The sequence below is a fragment of the Rhinoraja longicauda genome, chromosome 38 (assembly GCF_053455715.1).
Source record: "Rhinoraja longicauda isolate Sanriku21f chromosome 38, sRhiLon1.1, whole genome shotgun sequence".
Taxonomy (NCBI): Eukaryota; Metazoa; Chordata; class Chondrichthyes; order Rajiformes; family Arhynchobatidae; genus Rhinoraja; species Rhinoraja longicauda.
This window is the reverse complement of record NC_135990.1, coordinates 14,819,601-14,839,472: the sequence shown is the minus strand read 5'-3', so window position 1 is coordinate 14,839,472 and position 19,872 is coordinate 14,819,601. Positions and strand designations below refer to the sequence as shown.

Sequence of the window (19,872 nt, the reverse complement as noted above, 5' to 3'; positions counted from 1 at the left end):
CAGAGTGCATGTAGAGTACATGTATGGTGCTTTATTATATGTGCTGTATGTCCCCAGTAGTGCAAACATGTACCTTCACTAGGACCACACAAAAAATGAGCATCGTCCACACAATATCCAGACTGCATACAAAATACACAATATGAATTCATGTGCACACAAAATTGTTGGCTGGAAAGCTGCATCCCATCTCATGAGTCAATCTGGCCAACTTTTGCTGCACTCACAAGTAGGTTCTTACTTTGGTAGTGAGACCGGATCTAGAAACAATGCAGTGGTCATCCCTACAAAACATGAGTGAGACTCCCTTACTCTTGAACTCATGTCCTCTTGCAATAAAGATCATCGTACTGCTTTCCCTCAATAACCCACTGTGCCTGCACATTAACGTTCAGTGATTCACGTTCAGGGACACCAGGTAACTCTGAAGAAGGGTCTTGACCTGAAACATTACCCATTCCTTCTCTCCAGAGATGCTGCCTGAGTTACTCCAGCTTTTTGTGCCTACCTTACGTAACCCTGCAAACTCCTTTCAGTTTATGCTTGCAGGGGACGCGGGTGTCCTTGCGCATAAAAGCTGCAAGGGAAGCACTGACAGATTGGTGCAGATAATTTTGTTGAAGCTACAGTTTGGTGGCAAAGTTGCAGGGACTGAAATGCATTACATGATGGATGGACTGCCAACCAAGCAGCATGCTTCGTCCTGGATGGTGTCCATTTTCTTGACACCCAGACAAATGAAGTGCTTTTCATCACACTGCAGATGCGTGCCTTAATAGAAAGACTTTAATAGGTCAGGATTCATTGCAGATTATCATTCAACTTACTGATAGTCCAAGACTTCAAGCTTCTGGACGGTCCTTCCATAAGCTGGGATACTTTCCGATTCTCCTCTATCCCACTGAGGACATTAGACTTTGTCTCTGGAATGGTTAGGCTAAAATGCTGAGAACAGTATATGGAACTCTATATTTTTCCCTTCGCTTTATCTCTTGTACTTAGGTTTGGCTTGATTGTATTTATGTACAGTATTATCTGATTTAACTGGGTAACATTTGGAACAAAACTTTTCACAGTACCTCAGTACATGTGACGATCGTAAACCTAAACCTAAAGATAGAGTCACAGTCTTACAGCATGGAACCAGGCCCTTCAGCCCAACTTGCCCACTCCGGCCAACTTGGTCCATCTGTGCGAGTCACCCCTGCCTGCGTTTGGCCCATATGCATCTAAACCTATCCTATCAATGTACGTGTCTTAATGTTTCCTGAATGTTGCAAAGTACCTGCTTCGACTACCTCCGACTACCTTCGACTACAGTTGTACAGGGCCCTGGTGAGACCGCACCTGGAGTACTGTGCGCAGTTTTGGTCTCCAAATTTGAGGAAGGATATTCTTGCTATTGAGGGCGTGCAGCGTAGGTTCACTAGGTTAATTCCCGGAATGGCGGCACTGTCGTATGTTGAAAGGCTGGAGCAATTAGGCTTGTATACACTGGAATTTAGAAGGATGAGGGGGGATCTTATTGAAACATATAAGATAATTAGGGGATTGGACACATTAGAGGCAGGAAACATGTTCCCAATGTTGGGGGAGTCCAGAACAAGGGGCCACAGTTTAAGAATAAGGGGTAGGCCATTTAGAACGGAGATGAGGAAGAACTTTTTCAGTCAGAGAGTGGTGAAGGTGTGGAATTCTCTGCCTCAGAAGGCAGTGGAGGCCAATTCGTTGGATGCTTTCAAGAGAGAGCTGGATAGAGCTCTTAAGGATAGCTGAGTGAGGGGGTATGGGGAGAAGGCAGGAACGGGGTACTGATTAGAGTGATCAGCCATGATCGCATTGAATGGCGGTGCTGGCTCGAAGGGCTGAATGGCCTACTCCTGCACCTATTGTCTATTGTCTCCTCTGGCAGCTCATTCCATACACACGCCACCCTTTGTGTGAAAATGTTACCCCTCAGGTTCCTATTAAATCTTTCCCCTCTCACCTTAAAACTATGTCCTCCGGGTTCTTGATTCCCCTACTCTGGGCAAGAGACTCTGTGTGTCTACCCGATCTATTCCTCTCAAGGTATTGTACACCTCTACAAGATTTTTAGATTTTAGATTTAGAGATACAGCGCAGAAACAGGCCCTTCGGCCCACCGGGTCTGTGCCGCCCAGCAATCCCCGCACACTAACACTATCCTACACCCACTAGGGACAATTTTTACATTTGCCCAGCCAATTAACCTACATACCTGTATGTCTTTGGAGTGTGGGAGGAAACCGAAGATCTCGGAGAAAACCCACGCAGGTCATGGGGAGAACGTACAAACACCGTACAGACGGCGCCCGTAGTCAGGATCAAACCTGCGTCTCCGGCGCTGCATTCGCTGTAAGGCAGCAACTCTACCGCTGCGCCACCGTGCCGCCCTTAGAGCACACCTCATCCTCCTGCGCTCCAAGGAACAGAGTCCTTGCCTGCTCAACCTAGCCTGCTCAAGATATAAAAGTTCCAGACTAAACATAATTGTGTAGTTTGCTTTAAGATATTGACACCAATATACAATAACACAAAGGAAACCACTTGTAATCTCAAACTCTCTAAAATTAATTGGAATGAAGCATTTATCATCTTGCATATTTGTTTATTGGCTTAGATAATATCTGTGACTGATATTCTATAGAATGAAACACGAGACTGGTGGGCAAAGCACTTCAATTAAGTGAACACAGATCAATTTAGACTTTAGGGCAGGACTATTTAAATTGTCTAGTGTTTCACGATGAGCTCTTACATCAGATTCCATTTAATTATTAAATTCCACTGCATCTCACTGGACCCTGTATGTTTTTCCTTTCCAGAACCGGTGTATTAAGCTGCGATATTGCATTACCTCAGGGACGGGAGGGCAGACCTAGCTTAGTAGCAGACAGTAATAATGGGGATTGGAGCTGTGCAAATTGAAACTAGAGCCACATACAATTCAACATTCAATTACTGGTGCCTGCATTTAAACGGGAGAAGCCCCCCAGCCCACCACCCTTCATTTACCAACTACAACCCTAGTTGGCAACTCAGAATACACAGTCAGAAAAGGATGAGATTCTAGTCAACAACAAAGTCTAGAACTGAGAGAAGGATAGAAAACTACGAGAGGCGTAGACAGGGCAGACAGCCAGAACCTTTTTCCCAGGGTAGTTCAAGAATTGAGGGCAGAGCCTTAATGTAAGAGGAGATAGGTTTAAAGGAGACGTGCAGGGCAAGATGTTTTTACACAGAGGATAGTGGGTGCCTGGAACACACTGCCAGGTGTGGTGGTGGAGGCAGACACAATGCATGTAGTGGCATTTCAGAGATGTTTAGATAGGTGCATGGATATGCAGGGAATGGAGGGATATGGCTCATTTGCAGGCAGATTATCTTGGCATCATTTTTGGCACAGATGTTGTGAGCCGAGCTGCCCAATCTTGCGATGCACTGCGCTATCTTTATATCATTCCATAAAAGGGAACAGCGCAGAAACATTGCTATTTGGGCCATATGCCACACAGTTCATCCAACAGTTTCTGATTATCCTACAACTTCTCCCTAATGTTCATCTTCATTTTAAATCATGATTACTATGAAGTGTTTAATAACAACTGCTTTTTACTGCTGTAAACAGGGGACACTAATTTTGGTGGATGCAGAACATTTACCAGTAACTTTAAATCCTGTCAGTATCAAAGACCTTATTGAATTTCCAATTTCAGATACTAAAAGACTGAAGAGTTGCCACATGGCCAACGTGAATAATTTGGCCAGATGTCTGAAGAATTCATGGGGTCTAGAGATGGTGCTGAATTCTTGCCAAACAGTCTTTCCAGGTGAGACAGAGGTTCACCTGCACCTCCTCCAACCTCATCTATTGCATCCGCTGCTCCAGATGTCAATTTATTTACATCGGCGAAACCAAGCGCAGGCTCGGTGATCGCTTCGCTCAACACCTGCGCTCAGTCCATGTTAACAAACCTGATCTCCCAGTGGCCGAGCACTTCAACTCCCCCTCCCATTCCCAGTCTGACCATTCTGTCATGGGCCTCCTCCAGTGTCATAGTGAGTCCCACCGGAAATTGGAGGAACAGCACCTCATATTTCGCCTGGGCAGTTTGCAGCCTAGTGGTATGAACATTGACTTCTCCAACTTTAGATAGTTCCTCTGTCCCTCTCTTCTCCTCCCCCTTCCCAGATCTCCCTCTATCTTCCTGTCTCCACCTATATCCTTCCTTTGTCCCGCCCTCCTGACATCAGTCTGAAGAAAGGTCTCAACCTGAAACATCGCCCATTCCTTCTCTCCTGAGATGCTGCCTGACCTGCTGAGTTACTCCAGCATTTTGTGAATAAATACCTTCGATTTGTACCGGCATCTGCTGTTATTTTCTTATACTACCTGAATTCTTGCAGTACCAATTCCTATGATATACCCTTTATGTTTCATTCTTATTAGAATGCATATGTGGAATGAGTGTGTCTGGATATTAATCTAAATAAACAACCCAAGAAAACAGCAAACTCACACCATTTATTTAAAGGTATCACAAAAGGTATCAGCGGGCCAGACAGCATCGCAGGAGAGAAGGAATGGGTGACGTTTCGGGTCCAGACCCTTCTTCAGACTGATGTAGGATCTCGACCCGAAACGTCACCCATTCCTTCTCTCCTGAGATGCTGCCTGATCCGCTGAGTTACTCCAGCATTTTGTGATACCTTCAATTTGTACCAGCATCTGCAGTTATTTTCCTACACCATTTATTTAAAGAATGTCTAAACTGCAGCTCATATCCATTGATTATTAGTCACTGACAAAAAGGATAGTGTTTAAAAAATTGCGTTAGTAAGGCAGTTTCTAATGTGGCTTATAATGATGGCTTGAGATGTATTCAAATAAACTTACAGTACAGATCTCAGTGAGAATTGATTTTAAAAGCATAGATGAAAATAAAACCTCAGGAACGTTTTGAAGACCTTTTGAAGAAAATCTTCAACCAATTGCAATTGCAGGAGCATCACAAACAAAGAACCATGTAACACAGGGACTGGAACAATTTGTAGGCACAGGGTCTGAAGACTTGGGAGGTGTGTACCTCAAATATATCCCAAAATTCCACCACCTCCAACGCCACACACTTCCATTATTTCAAAATTACACATGTTGCTGGGTATAAATACAATGGCTATTTGTGGTGTGCAAGGGTCATTTCCAGGGAGCCCCCTATTATTCTATCTCAGAAGATAGACACAAAGTGCTGGAGTAACTCATCGGGACAGGCAGCATCTCTGGAGAGAAGGAATGGGTGACATTTCTGGTCGAGACCCTTCTTCAGACTCCTCTTATTCTCACCTTTGTCCCCGCCCCTGTTCAATAGTCTCTGCGCCCACTCATTGTCTGTTGGTTTTGTGGATTGAAAACCTCCATCATTTAACCAATGGTTCTCGATTCATCACATTCTGTACAGCTTATCTGGGATCCTGCACTTTGACTTCAGCCTTTCGCCTAGATAACTCTTTCTGCAATAAAAGCACCATGGTTGTAAAATATGTGGACGCAGTGGGCTCTTAACCTTTATCAAAGCTACAGGGTGTACAGATAGCCCCAGCTACAGGGTGTACAGATAGCCCCAGCTACAGGGTGTACAGATAGCCCCGGCTACAGGGTGTACAGATAGCCCCAGCTACAGGGTGTACAGCTACTGTAGCCCCAGCTACAGGGTGTACAGATACTGTAGCCCCAGCTACAGGGTGTACAGATAGCCCCAGCTACAGGGTGTACAGCTACTGTAGCCCCAGCTACAGGGTGTACAGATACTGTAGCCCCAGCTCCAGGGTGTACAGATAGCCCCAGATAACTGCTACAAGGTGAATTTTAATCAAGGGCTGCAGCCCTGAGAGGAGATCATCACATGACACCTTCTTTAACGTGGTAATAGCTTTAAAGCAACTGTTCACAACCAATGATGTGCACCCTAAACTGATTCTTCCATTTATAAAAGAGAATATTGATTGATTTTACACGTTTAATAACTTTAACTGAATTTTATGTGTTTGCAAAGAGAAAACGGGGAATTATAGACCAGTTAGCCTGACATCGGTGATGGGGAAGATGTTGGAGTCAATTATTAAAGAAGTAATAACGGCGCATTTGGATCGCAGTAAAAGGATTGGTCCAAGTCAGCATGGATTTATGAAGGGGAAATCCTGCTTGACTAATCTTCTGGAATTTTTTGAGAATGTGACAAGTAAAATGAATGAAGGAGAGCCAGTGGATGTAGTGTATCTGGACTTTCAGAAAGCCTTTGATAAGGTCCCACACAGGAGATTAGTGGGCAAAATTAGAGCACATGGTATTGGGTGTTGACATGGATAGAGAATTGGTTGGCAGACAGGAAGCAAAGAGTAGGAATAAATGGATCCTTTTCAGAATGGCAGGCAGTGGAGAGTGGAGTGCCGCAAGGCTCGGTGCTGGGGCCGCAACTATTTACACTATATATTAATGATTTGGATGATGGAATTAAAAGTAACACTAGCAAATTTGCAGATGACACAAAGCTGGGTGGCAGTGTGAACTGCGAAGAGGATGTTAGGAAGTTGCAGGGTGACTTGGACAGGTTGAGCGAGTGGGCAGATGCATGGCAGATGCAGTATAATGTAGATAAATGTGAGGTTATCCACTTCGGCGGCAAAAACAAGGAGGCAGATTATTATCTCAATGGTGTCAGATTAGGTGAAAGAGAAGGTCAACGAGACCTGGGTGTCCTTGTACACCAGTCACTGAAAGTAAACATGCAGATACAACAGGCAGTGAAGAAAGCTAATGGCATGTTGGCCTTCATAATGAGAGGATTTGAGTACAAGTCCTTCTGCAGTTGTATAGGGCCCTGGTGAGACCACATCTGGAGTATTGTGTGCAGTTTTGGTCTCCTAAGTTGAGGAAGGGCATCCCTGTAATTGAGGCAGTGCAGCGTAGGTTCACAAGGTTAATCCCCGGGATGGCGGGACTGTCATATGAGGAAAGCTTAGAAAGACTGGACTTGTATTCAGTGGAATTTAGAAGGAAGAGACGAGATCTTATAGAAATGTATAAAATTATAAAAGGACTGGACAAGCGAGATGCAGGAAAAATGTTCCCAATGTTGGGGGAGTCCAGAACCAGGGGGCCACAATCTAATAAGAATAAAGGGGAGGCCATTTAAAACTGAGGTGAGAAAAAACTTTTTCACTCAGAGAATCGTGAATTTGTGGAATTCTCTGCCACAGACAATGGAGGCCAGTACACTGGATGAATTTTAAAGAGTTAGATAGAGCTCTAAGGGCTCGCGGAATCAAGGGATATGGGGAGAAGGCAGGCACAGGTTACTGATTGTGGATGATCAGCCATGATCACAATGAATGGCGGTGCTGGCTCGAAGGGCCAAATGGCCTCCTCCTGCACCTATTTTCTATGTTTCTATGATCACCTTCTATATCGGAGCATTGTTGGTTTTTACTTTTGTTAAACTTGCAGATTTACCAGATGTTGGAATATCTCCCATCCCTGGATCAGAAAATGCTATTGACTAATCTTGACCCTCAGAAATATTGTGTGTTGATTCCTGGACAATTTTGAATTCACTTCACAAACATCTTCGTTTACATAATCATTTTTGTTTAGTTTAGTTTACGGCCCACCAAGTTCGCGCCAACCAGCAATCCCCACACATTAACACTATTCTACCCACACTAGGGACAATTTACGATTTTACCCAGCCAATTAACCTACAAATCTGTACGTCTTTGGAGAGTGGGAGGAAATCGGAGCACAAGGAGAAAATACACGTGGTCACGGGGAGAACGTACAAACTCCATACAGACCCCCCGTAGTCAGTATCGAACCCAGGTCTCTGGCGCTGTAAGGCAACAACTCTACCACTGTGGCATCATGCTCCCCTATTATTCCTCTGGGTATCATGCACTAGAATCAAATGGTTTATATGAATGCTTCTGAATTTCACACCAACCTTCATGAGATATTATTCTTGTATCAATACATCTCCACTATTTCCCTGACATCCTATCGTCTCATCTCTGACCTCCCAATGCGGGAACTCTATCATGCAGACAGAACCTCTTCTCCTGTTGTGATGCTTACTCTGCTTCCACAACCATCCCTCCATATTTTGTTCCAAATTGAACCAAGCAAAGGTGTCCTGAGTATTCTGTGCGTTAGATTTCTGCAAACAATCATCCTGTTGTGAAGATAGACCCAAAATGCTGGAGTGACTCAGCGGGACAGGCAGCATCTCTGGATAGAAGGAACGGGTGACGTTTCAGGTCAAGACCCTTCTTCAGCGTCTGAAGGTTTTTCTAGGGTCTGAAGAAGGGTCTCGACCCGAAATGTCTATCCAGAGATGCTGCCTGACCCGCTGAGTTATTCCAGCATTTTGTGTTTATTTTTGGTTTAAACCAGCATCTGCAGTTCCTTCCTACACATCCTGTTGTGAAGTCTGGCCTGGCTCCAAAGCTCAAGAGAAATGTTGCGTCTCAGTTTCCTGATAACTGTTCAATTGACCTATGAACTGTTTCTCCTTTACAAGGCAGGCTAACCTTTCTGCTTCTCCACTTGAAGCCGGGTGGTAAGGGGAAGTGACACAGCACTTTATTCATAAGCTCTTCATTAATTGTCCTCCTGAAACTGTGAGACGTTATCACATAAGACCTTTTGCACAAGACAATGTAGCCAAATAAATAACTTTAATTCCTCCAATGTGCGTTCTGTGATAGTGCATGATCCCAGTGAGTTATTTGGTACTAAAAAGATACTCACGACTTTTTCACAACATTCTTAATAGGGCCGAAGGTAGACACAAAAGGCTGGGGTAACTCAGCGGGACAGGCAGCATCTCTGGAAAGAAGGAATGGGTTACGTTTTGGGTCGAGACCATTCTTCAGACTACCCACTGGCATGGTCTTGTAGCTCACTGCCAACCTGGGACAATATTGTAAGAGGCCGTGATCTGTAACCCTGACATGCTGACAAAGGTTTCTATGTCATGTTTGTTGTAAATCCTTTGTCTTCTCATTTATTTTTCCCAAGTGCTGTACATGGAGTTTGTCCATAAACTTACTTTTCTGTTCCTTCAGCATCACTACCTTGCCTCCACTTTATTCAACCTTACTTTGTGGACAATACATTATGTCTGCAATAAAATGTTTCATGTTATTCACATGCACATTTAACGTGTGTTCATACACTTCTTACAAAATTGTCCTTTTCCATAAATTCAGCCAGTTCCATTACTGCGACAGGGAAATCATCTCTCTCTGTCTGCAGAATATAAATTTTGCTTTCTATGTTCATAAAGAAAAATATGCACTGCAGAGTTTTATTTGGAGGCTCTATACGGAATATCATAGCTATATTGAGACAATAGGATGGCTCAGCTCCATTTCTGCCTCATAAAAGTAACAGCAGATGGACCCAGATGTGTGAATAATCTTCCCAGCAAAAACTGATGAAATGTTGAAATTCCAAATAGATTGTCTAAAGGGTCCCGATCCGAAACATTGCCTGCCAATCTGAGGAACGGTCCTGACCTGAAATGTCACCTGTCCATTCCCTCCATGGATGCTGCCTGATGTGCTGAAATCCTCCAGCATTTTGTGTCCTGCACAATATCCTCTTTTTTTGGTAATTTTGTTTCTCTCTTGGTCCATTTGTGATGTATAAACAAGTAGCCTCTCACTGCCCCTGTTCCTGGCGTGATTAATCATTGCCCCAACTCTGTAGTTAAAAGCATTGTAAGCAGATTTTATCCTACGCTTGGTAGTGTAGTGTGATAGTCAATAGACAATAGGTGCAGGAGTAGGCCATTCGGCCCTTCGAGCCAGCACCGCCATTCAATGTGATCATGGCTGATCATTCTCAATCAGTACCCCGTTCCTGCCTTCTCCCCATACCCTAAAGATGCACTAAAAATCTCATTGGAGCACTGTTCAGATAGCTTTGCCATTCGTTGTGCCTTCACCATGGTTTGTCCTTCTTTACGAGTTACTATAGTAGAGTCAATATCGTGGCAATGCCAAGTAGATGCCAATGCCGAAGATAGACACAAAATGCTGGAGTAACTCAGCAGGACAGGCAGCATCTCTGATTGAAGAAATGGGTGACGTTTCAGGTAGAAATCTTCTTCAGATTACCCAAAACATCACCCATTCCTTCCATCCAAAGATGCTGACATTCTGCTGTTACTCCAGCATTTTGCTCTCTTCGATGTAAACCAGCATCTGCAGTTCCTTCCTACAATACAATACAATATATCTTTATTGTCATTGTACAGGGGTACAACGAGATTGTGAATGCGCCTCCCATACGATGCAATAATTTAATTAGCTAGTCAGTATTAATTTAAACAACCCAGTGAAACAAATTGTAACAGTTTTAAAACAGAATAAAGTGCAAGTAGATCTGTGCCGGATCACTGTGCGATGTGACCATCCGGCTCAGCAGGACCGGTTCATAGCAGCTATGGCCCTGGGGATGAAGCTGTTCCTGAGTCTGGAGGTGCGGGCGTAGAAGGCCTTGTATCGTCTGCCCGATGGTAGGAGTTCGATCAGACTGTTGCAGGGGTGTGAAGAGTCTTTGTGGATGCTGGTGGCTTTTCTGAGGTATCGTGTGTTGTAGATGCCCTCCAAGGCTGGTAGCTGTGTTCCGATGGTCCTCTGAGCTCTATGGACTACCCGCTGAAGAGCTTTCCTCTCTGCCTCCGTGCAGCTGAGATACCACACAGGGATGCCATGTGTTAGGATGTTCTCTATGGTAGGGTAGAATGTCGTCAGCAGCTGTTGGGGTAGACCAGACTTCTTCAGTGTTCTTAGGTAGAACAGTCGTTGCTGCTACACAGATGCCAATGCCAATCTAGCAAAACTCTGGCTCCTACATAGAAATGACTGGAGCTCAGTAATGTTTAATGGCTGTGCATTTGGCATCATCTTCCTTCATCAATTTTCATCCACTCAAAGACCTAAAACATTTTTTTTCCCACCAAAGCACATTTGTGTTTTTAAGCTAGCCGTTATGTTGATGAAGTCTGATTGCTGGAGCCCTGCTGATTCTTATCTCTAATCAGCTGTTTTGGTGATAATCTTTATAAATCTGCAATCCTCATGCCTTAAATCAAGTTGTTTCAGAAATATATTTTAAACAAGACTGCAATGTTTCAAAGTAGATATGTTTTTCCAATCCATCAACTCTTTCAACTAATCTTTTCCTAGCAGAGTTGGTCTGTTCATACAATCAATCTCCAAGATAAGTAGTCTTGCCTTTTACCCAGTATTTAAAAAAACAAAGAAAAGTCAGAGCAGGAGGAGAACATTTGAATCTTTGAACTTGCTCTGCCATGTTATACAATCGTAGCTGACCTCTGTTTCAATACCATACCCATCTTCGAAGATAGACACAAAATGCTGGAGTAACTCAGCGGGACAGGCAGCATCTCTGGAGAGAAGGAATGGATTGGTCTGAAGAGTCTGAAGAAGAGTTTCAAGCCGAAACATTACCCATTGAGTCTCAAGAAGGATCTTGACCTGAAACGTCACCCATTCCTTCCCTCCAGAGATGCTGCCTGGCCTGCTGAGTTACTCCAGCATTTTGTGTCTAACAAGTTTAAACCAGCATGTGCAGTTCCCTCTATACCCATCTTCCCCATACACCCTGAAGCCTTTAATAGCCAGAGATTAATTTACCTCCTTCTTATTTTCATTCAGTGACTTGGCCTTCTCTGACTTTTTTCCACAGATTCACCTCTATCCTCACCTCAGTGATGAATGTTTGATCCACTTCCTGAGACTGTGACGACCTGTTCTAGACACCTCCAGGCAGGAGAAACATGTTCCTGGCATCCAGTCTATCTCAGTCTGTCAGCATCCTGTACGTATCAATGGCATCCCCACTCATTCTTCTAAACTCGAGTGAATGCAGGTCTGGTCTTGCTAACCTTGGCTCTGCTCCCTTATGGAAACTGTATCCTTTCTTATGTAAGGAGAATAAAACTATACAGAATATTCCCGGTGTGATCTCACTAAACTGCATAATTGTAGTAAGACAACATTTCTCTGTAGTCAAACCGTCTTAACATTTCCTAACTGTTTGCTGCATCTGTATGTTTGCTTTCAGAATGTCACTATTTCCCAATCTGTCACCATTTTCTTTCTGGGTTTTTTTCCTACCTTTACATTTATCCACATTTTAATGTGTGTGCCATATATTTACCCACTCGCTCAACCTGTCCAAATGGCATAAAAAATGTAGAAACAAGAAACTGCAGATTCTAGTTTACCAAGACACAAAATCCTGGAGTAACTCAGAGGGTCAAAAAGCATCTCTGGAAAACACAGGTAGGTGGAGTTTCGGGCAGGGACCCTTCTTCAGTCAGGAGAATGGTCCCAACCCAAAAGGTCACCTATCCTTGTTCTTCAGGGGTACAGCCCGACCCACTGAGTTACTCCAGCATTTTGTATCTTAAATTGCATTGAAGGTCCTTTGCATTCTCCTTATATTAGGGTGGCATGGTGGCGCAGCTGCAGAGTTGCTGTTTACAGTGCCAGATCACCCTTTTGATCCTGACTGGGTGCTGTCTGTATGGAGTTTATACATTCTCCCTATGACCGTGTGGGTTTTCTCCGGGTGCTCTGGTTTCCTTCCACATTCCAAAGAGGTGCAGGTTTGTTGACTTCTCCAACTTTAGATAGTTCCTCTGTCCCTCTCTTCCCCTCCCCCTTCCCAGATCTCCCACAGTTTTCCTGTCTCCATCTATATCCTTCCTTTGTCCCGCCCCCTTGACATCAGTCTGAAGAAGGGTCTCAACCCGAAACGTCACCCATCCCTTCTCTCCTGAGATGCTGCCTGACCTGCTGAGTTACTCCAGCATTTTGTGAATAAATACCCAAGTTTGTAGGTTAATTGGCTTCCGTAGATTGTCCCTAGTGTGTAGGATAGAACTAGTGTACAGGTGATTGTTGGTTGGCGCAGAACAGTGGGCCAAAGGGCTTGTTTCCACATTGTATCTCTACACTACACAAAGAAAATTCACAATCCTACTCAGTTAAAGACTATTACATTTGGTTTCACAAAATGCTGGAGTAACTCAGCAGGTCAGGCAGCATCTAGGAGAGAGGGAATGGGTGACATTTTGGGTCGAGACCCTTCCTCAGACGTCATTGATGTACGCTGTAAGCAACTGATCCCCAGCAGTACCACACTAATCACAACTTGCCACCCTTATTAAGTCCCATTTATCACTACTATCTCTTTCCTATCAATGTTCAATCCATGCAAGTATATTACCCTCAATCTTTTGTGGAACTTCACCAAAGGTCGTCTGGAAATATCTATACACCACATCCACTGTTTTTGCCCTTATCTATTATAACAATTATATTCGCAAAGATTTTCAGTAGGTTTATCAAACATGACTTCCCTTACATAAATCCATGTTGATTGTGTCTAATCTTGTTGAAATGTGCTCAGATTCCCGTCATATCCCTTATGTTTCCAAATACACAGGGCTTGATGTTAAAAATACAAATTGCCAAATGTCAACTTGCTCCCGGTGCGTGATGGGAGGCTTATGCATTCACCTTTGCTCCTCCGATGTTGAGAAAGGCTGGGCAGACACGTCATTGGGGTTATCAAGTGGGCTCCTACTTTCATCGACGTTTCGCTGACTGGGCCCACGACGTCTCCTGTAAGCTCAGGCGTCCCAGAACCACTCCCCTCTGCATCTGCCTAGCCAGCTTATTTGGGAGACCAGATGGGGTCTTTCCTCTTCAGCCAGAGCCACTGGCTACTCCGCTCTGCCTCCCCTGATGTTTCCTTGATGGCCTGGCGTAGGGCTTGTCCGCTGATCCCCAGGTCCTTCATCAGTCTTACAGTTGATGTTGCCACGAAGCCCCGACATCCAACTTCTACCGGGCAGATCTTTGCTCTCCAGCCCCGCTGTTCTGCCTCTGCTGCAAGCTCTGTATATCGCAGTTTCTTTCTCTCGAAGGCTTCCTGCACAGCATCCTCCCAAGGGACGGTGAGCTCCACAAAATACATTGTGCGCTGAGAGTTGGACCAGAGGACAAGATCAGGCCTCAAGTTGGTGATGGCTATCTCTGATGAAACCGTAAGCCGTTGGTCCACATCCACCAGCATCTGCCAGTCCCGGGCTGCCTCCAGCTGTCCAAACCTTGTCCTTGGTGGAATTTTCTGTTGCCTTTGTTCCCCCTCCCGAACAAGGGCAATTGGCATAACTGGGTTGGTTGTTCTGGGCGGCAGGGCATTGTTGGTTGTTCTCCTGCTTTCCAGAGTCGCTGCCAGGCATTTGAGCACTTGATTATGTCTCCAGGTGTACCGTCCTTGGGAGAGGCTCACTTTACACCCAATGAGGATGTGCTTAAGCGTGGCTGGTGTTGAACACAGGGGGCATGATGGATCTTTGCCCAGCCATTGGTTGAGATTTTTTGGGCTAGGAAGGACATCATAGGTTGCCCGAATGAGGAAGCTTATCCTGCTCACCTCCATCTCCCACATGTTCTTCCAGTTGATCTTCCGCTTTTCCACATTCTCTCATCTCATCCACTGACCCTGTTTAGCTTGTGACACAGCCTTGGCACACCTACTCGACTCCTCCTGTCGGCACACTTCAGCCGCGACCAACTTCCGGCGCTCCAGTGAGGATGCCTTGTTCCAGCAAGGTCGCTTTCCGCCAAGCCCCAAGCCACTTCGTCCGTGTTGGACTTGCCCTATCATGTCGCCGTGGGGGAGAGCAGATTTTGCCTGCTGTGTCGCATTCTTAGCCGTCCACTTCTTTCCTGTTGCCAGGGTTGGGGCAGCAGCTCGGATGACAGTATCCCTTGATTCTGCCAGGGTCATCTCTAGTCTGACTTTAGTGCACTTGAACTCCTCTGTGAGGCTAGAGAGAGGCAGCTGAAGTACCCCCTGACCGTACAGGCCTACACTGCTCAGGCATCGAGGAACACCTAACCACTTTCGCACAAAAGAGCTGATTGTTCTTTCAATCTTCTCGACTCTTGTGAGGGTGATGTCACACATGGTTAGTGGCCACATAAGGCGAGGTAGTAACCCAAACTGCAGGCACCAGATTTTCAGCTTTCCAGGCAGCATGGATCAGTCGATGTTCGCCAGACCTTTGATGATTTCTTGCCTAAGCTCGTTTGCCTGATCAGTGTCCTTCAGTTTAGAGTCATACCATCTTCCCAGACTTTTGATTGGCTTCTCTGACACAGTTGGGATAGGTTCTTGATCAATGAAGAACCTTTGATCTGTCAGTTTGCCTTTGATTACAGTAATGTGAACATTTTCCCTGCCACAGACGTTGGGCTATCTGTTAGAAGTTCACAGTTTTCTATCTTTTTTTTAAAACTGAAGTTACATTTGTCACTCTCTAATCTGGAGGAAATGCTTCTTAATCTGTAGATTTTTCTTTAAGTAACAGCCAATGTCTCCTCTATTTTTATGGTGAAAGAAAGGACAGGGACTAATACTCTCAGCAAGTCTCATCAGTAAATGTTTCAAATTTTATGTGTTTCTCACCAACTATAATATTTACAATGGATCCACACAACAGCTAGAATTTAGTGGGTAGACACAAAATGCTGGAGTAACTCAGCGGGTCAGGCAGCATCTCGGGAGAGAAGGAATGGGTGACGTTTCGGGTCAAGACCCTTCTTCAGACTGAAGGGTCTCGACCCAAAACGTCACCTATTCCTTCTCTCCCGAGATGCTGCCTGACCCGCTGAGTTACTCCAGTATTTTGTGTCTACCTTCGATTTTAACCAGCCTCTGCAGTTTTCTTCCTGCTAGAATTTAGTGATTCATTTAATTAATTCCTATGGTAAGCTTTGTTGATGAATAATCTATTTGGCCCATTAAATCTGATACTCCTTTGCTAAAATTAAGGATGCGGTGTTTAAAAGGTGAGGAAATCTTCAAAAGAAAAACTTGCATAAACTCAGTGCTTTTCAAGGTGTCAAAATATCCCAAGTGCTTTACGACCAATTCAGTACTTTTGAAATAGAGTCACTAGTGCAATATAAGAAATGCAGAAGTGACATCTTACCAACACGAATGAGATAATGACTGGACAATCTCTTATAGTGGTGTTGGTTAAGTGAAAAATATAAAGACACCAGGCAGAGCTCTCGCATCGTATTGGAGATAACGCCTTGACTTCTCTTACTTCCAATGCAGAGGGCAAGACTAGAGTTTAAAGTTTCACTCAAAGGAGAGCCTCGTCATCTCTATTAGTGTGAGCTCGAACTCTGCACAGCTCTGTTGGATAAGACTTGAGCTCTCAACATTAGAACTGGGAAAGTACACCTAATGCTGAGAACAAAACTCTGCTGCAAAAAGTTCAAACTGCTGGAAGAACTCAGCCAGCCGGGCAGCAACTGTGGAGGGGGCGGACAGATGACGTTTCGGGTCGGGATCCTATTTTGGACTCAGTCTGAAGAAGGCTCCTGTCCCGAAATATCAATTGTCCTTTCCCTCCACAGATGCTGCCTGACTCTCTGAGTTCCAATTTGTTTATGTGTTATATGGATCCAGTAATTAATACTGTGAAACCGCAATGGTAACAAGCTTCCAGTTTCAAATACATCCATCACCTTCATGTTCTGTCACGGGGCCAATATTGTATCCAGTTGTCCACTCTTCCATGAACCCCATATGCCTTTGTTTGGTTTTGAGCAGATGCCCTGCAAGGCTTCATCAGCTTTGCTAAAACCCAGCAGAAGGTATCAAACCCACTGCTCCCACTCCCACTACTGCCTCAAAAAATGTAATCAACTAAACTGTTGGAAATGTTCCCCTTAAGTCTATTTCACTGCAGCTTTCAGTCAAACATTGTGCAGCATATTATATCATAGTTTCACAACACTTTGCACCTCCAGTTCTGCTGAAATGACACATGGAAGAATTCTCAGGTACTCCATCAGTTCTATAAGAAAATAACTGCAGATGCTGGTACAAATCGATTTATTCACAAAATGCTGGAGTAACTCAGCAGGTCAGGCAGCATCTCGGGAGAGAAGGAATGGGTGGACCCCCCTGACATCAGTCTGAAGAAGGGTCTGGACCCGAAACGTCACCCATTCCTTCTCTCCCGAGATGTTGCCTGACCTGCTGAGTTACTCCATCAGTTCTGTGCCATTTGCTGGGAATAACGTCTGTGTTAACGTTAACCAAATCCATTCATACTTTGTTTCGCTTTCGAAATGGATGAGGATGTTTTTATTTCTCGTATTATTGTACTTGGGTTAGCCTAAAAAAAAGGGACCTCATGACTCACTGTGAGAGTAACTGGCGTTAAATTTACAACCAGTCGTTAATGGGACACTGCGGCTTAATGCAGACTGCAATGTTTAATCACTAAATCTATGTGGACTCCACTTGCACACAACATACAAGCTCTGTCTGTTTTGTCTTAAATATTATCGGAGTTAAATTGCTCTTCTCCCTGTTCCTAATCCCCACTCTCGATACCGCATGAAATAAGCGCAATCGCTTCCATGAAAACATTCCGACTTAGCAAACTGCATTCACTGGATGTACACAACGCATAACAGCTGCCACACACAACCCGGGGGAATTTGATGAGGCGCGAGTTGTGAAAATATAAACACAATTAACATATTAAAAATTGCTTCGAGCGGACCAAGTCTCCCGTTCAATTCAGACAATTTCATGGCTTCGCCTCAAACTTTGAACAGACCTGGTGAATTTTAAGTTGAATGTTGTTTCTGTTTTGCCGAACGATGGACAAACGAGACAGTAATAAACGCGTTGTAACTGATGGAACTGTTGCGGGGTTAGAATGCTGTTTGCAAAAAACATTGGACATTGTTCAAATCAACCAGGACACCAAAAGTAAACACTTTCGGGAAGAAATATTTTTCCTCTAATTTAATAACTAGCCCAGGTGTTCAGACTGATGTGGTTAGTCAAATATGAGACAGCTCCAGTAAGACCCAGACTTCAGTACATTTCCCACACGAGTTCCCCTCAGTGATCTGCGGCGGTTCGCTTTCCATCTTCTTACCTGATAGGCGTCTAGTTGTTCATCAGTAAATATCGTCTGTTTATTACCCATCTTAAACCGGTTACATTCCTCTTGTGTAGATGCATCACATTAGCAGTTCCAGGCGCCCCTTCTATTGTATGCATTCAGGGCATTTACACGGCGTGATCCCACGCTGAAGGATCCCCAGCCGGCATTGAATTTCAAAGGCACCAGCCGGCATCTGGAAGGTGAGTGGACACCTTGCTTCGTCCCCTGGCTTTGTACAGTCCTTGCTCGTTTACATTGGGCTAGAAGGGGAAGGGTTACATTTTTTCTCCTTTGGTCGACTTTCTCTTGGCTCGGCCACAGTTTCAACAGGGAGAGCTCCCTGGGGTTAGTTCTGAGCTCAGAATCCAACCGGTCCAGCGTTTTGCCAGCCAGCCGGAGACCAGTAGGGGCGCCGCGTTTACATGGTTGCCAGAGTACTGCTGTAGTTGTGGTTAAAGTATACTGTACCTCTACACCGTGGAGTGCTGCCACTGAACGGTCTATTCCCAATTAACCCCTTTGGATTTCCTGTCAGTCCCCCAATCCTTCGTCGAGGAGTCGGGAGAGTGATACATCAATGGAAGACCATGATACATCTCGGATACATCAATGGAAGACCATGAAAATACCACATCGCAGCACATTATTGGGGGGGAGAGGGGTAAAAAGCAGGAAAGATTTCTCAATTCTCCCTCGTGCTGAATACTATTTATGTCCCACCCATCATTATGGCAACTTGTGCGGTCTTCTTTTTGTACAAATTGGCAGCCGAGTTTCCCCACACTGGAACAGAGCCCACACTTTGGGATGTATAAGAAAATAACTGCAGATGCTGGTACAAATCGAAGGTATTTATTCACAAAATGCTGGAATAACTCAGCAGGTCAGGCAGCATCTCAGGAGAGGAATGGGCGACGTTTCGGGTCGAGACCCTTCTTCAGTCTGATGAAGGTTCTCGACTTGAAACGTCGCCCATTCCTTCTCTCCTGAGATGCTGCCTGACCTGCTGAGTTACTCCAGCATTTTGTGAATAAATACCACACTTTGGGATGCTTTCTTTGGCTGTAAAACAGTTATCCAGAGGCAGTGAAAGTATAAAAAATGATTTGAAATATAAAAATGCCCCAAAGCACGTCAAGACAATGTTACACCAAATCTTTGACCAAGATCCATGGTCAAAGATGTAGTTTTGAGGGAGAAATGAAGGTAGCGAGGTTGGTTTTCAGCATTTCCGCGGTTGAGGGCATTGGTAGGCCTGCCAGCGATGGAGCAATTAAAACAATGAGAGACATGCAAGAGGCTAGAATTGGATGTTGAAAACACTGACTGGTCTGTCCAGATGAAGGAGACATAAATGAAGCATACGCTGTCTTTGGAGGCACAAGGAACTGCAGATGCTGAAATCATGAGCAAGAAATAATGTGCGAGAGAAACTCAGCGAGTCAGGCAGCATCCATGGAGGGAATGGACAACAACGTTTCTTCAAGACCTTCTACCTTGAGCTTATAACAACTGGGCATTTATGCTTTCTCTCTTGACATTGACTTGTTGGTATCTATGATTAGCCGTATAAACGTTCTTCGTTGTCTACGAACATTCTAAAATTTATAGATTTACAAAAAATAACTTTTTTTACATGATTTAATAGAACCATTTGCAATAGGATGAATGGATTTTTTTTTTACAGAGGGAAGCCTACAGTGGGATCAAATGCCCCATGTGGCCTTGCCGAATGGCAGTTGCGAGAACCATCATCATGGTT

The 19,872-nt window shown here is 44.5% G+C and overlaps 1 protein-coding gene across 2 annotated transcripts in view; it reads right to left on the bottom strand.

Moving 5' to 3' along the window:
• Positions 1-18,296, bottom strand: part of cib2 (calcium and integrin binding family member 2) — a 95,532-nt gene extending 77,236 nt beyond the window's left edge. For both annotated transcript variants that reach the window (XM_078429739.1, XM_078429740.1), the window contains exon 1: positions 18,102-18,296. In XM_078429739.1, the coding sequence (XP_078285865.1) occupies positions 18,102-18,152 (51 nt within the window). In that variant the 5' untranslated portion in view covers positions 18,153-18,296. The remainder of the gene's footprint in view (positions 1-18,101) is intronic.
• Between the last annotated feature and the right edge of the window lie 1,576 nt (positions 18,297-19,872).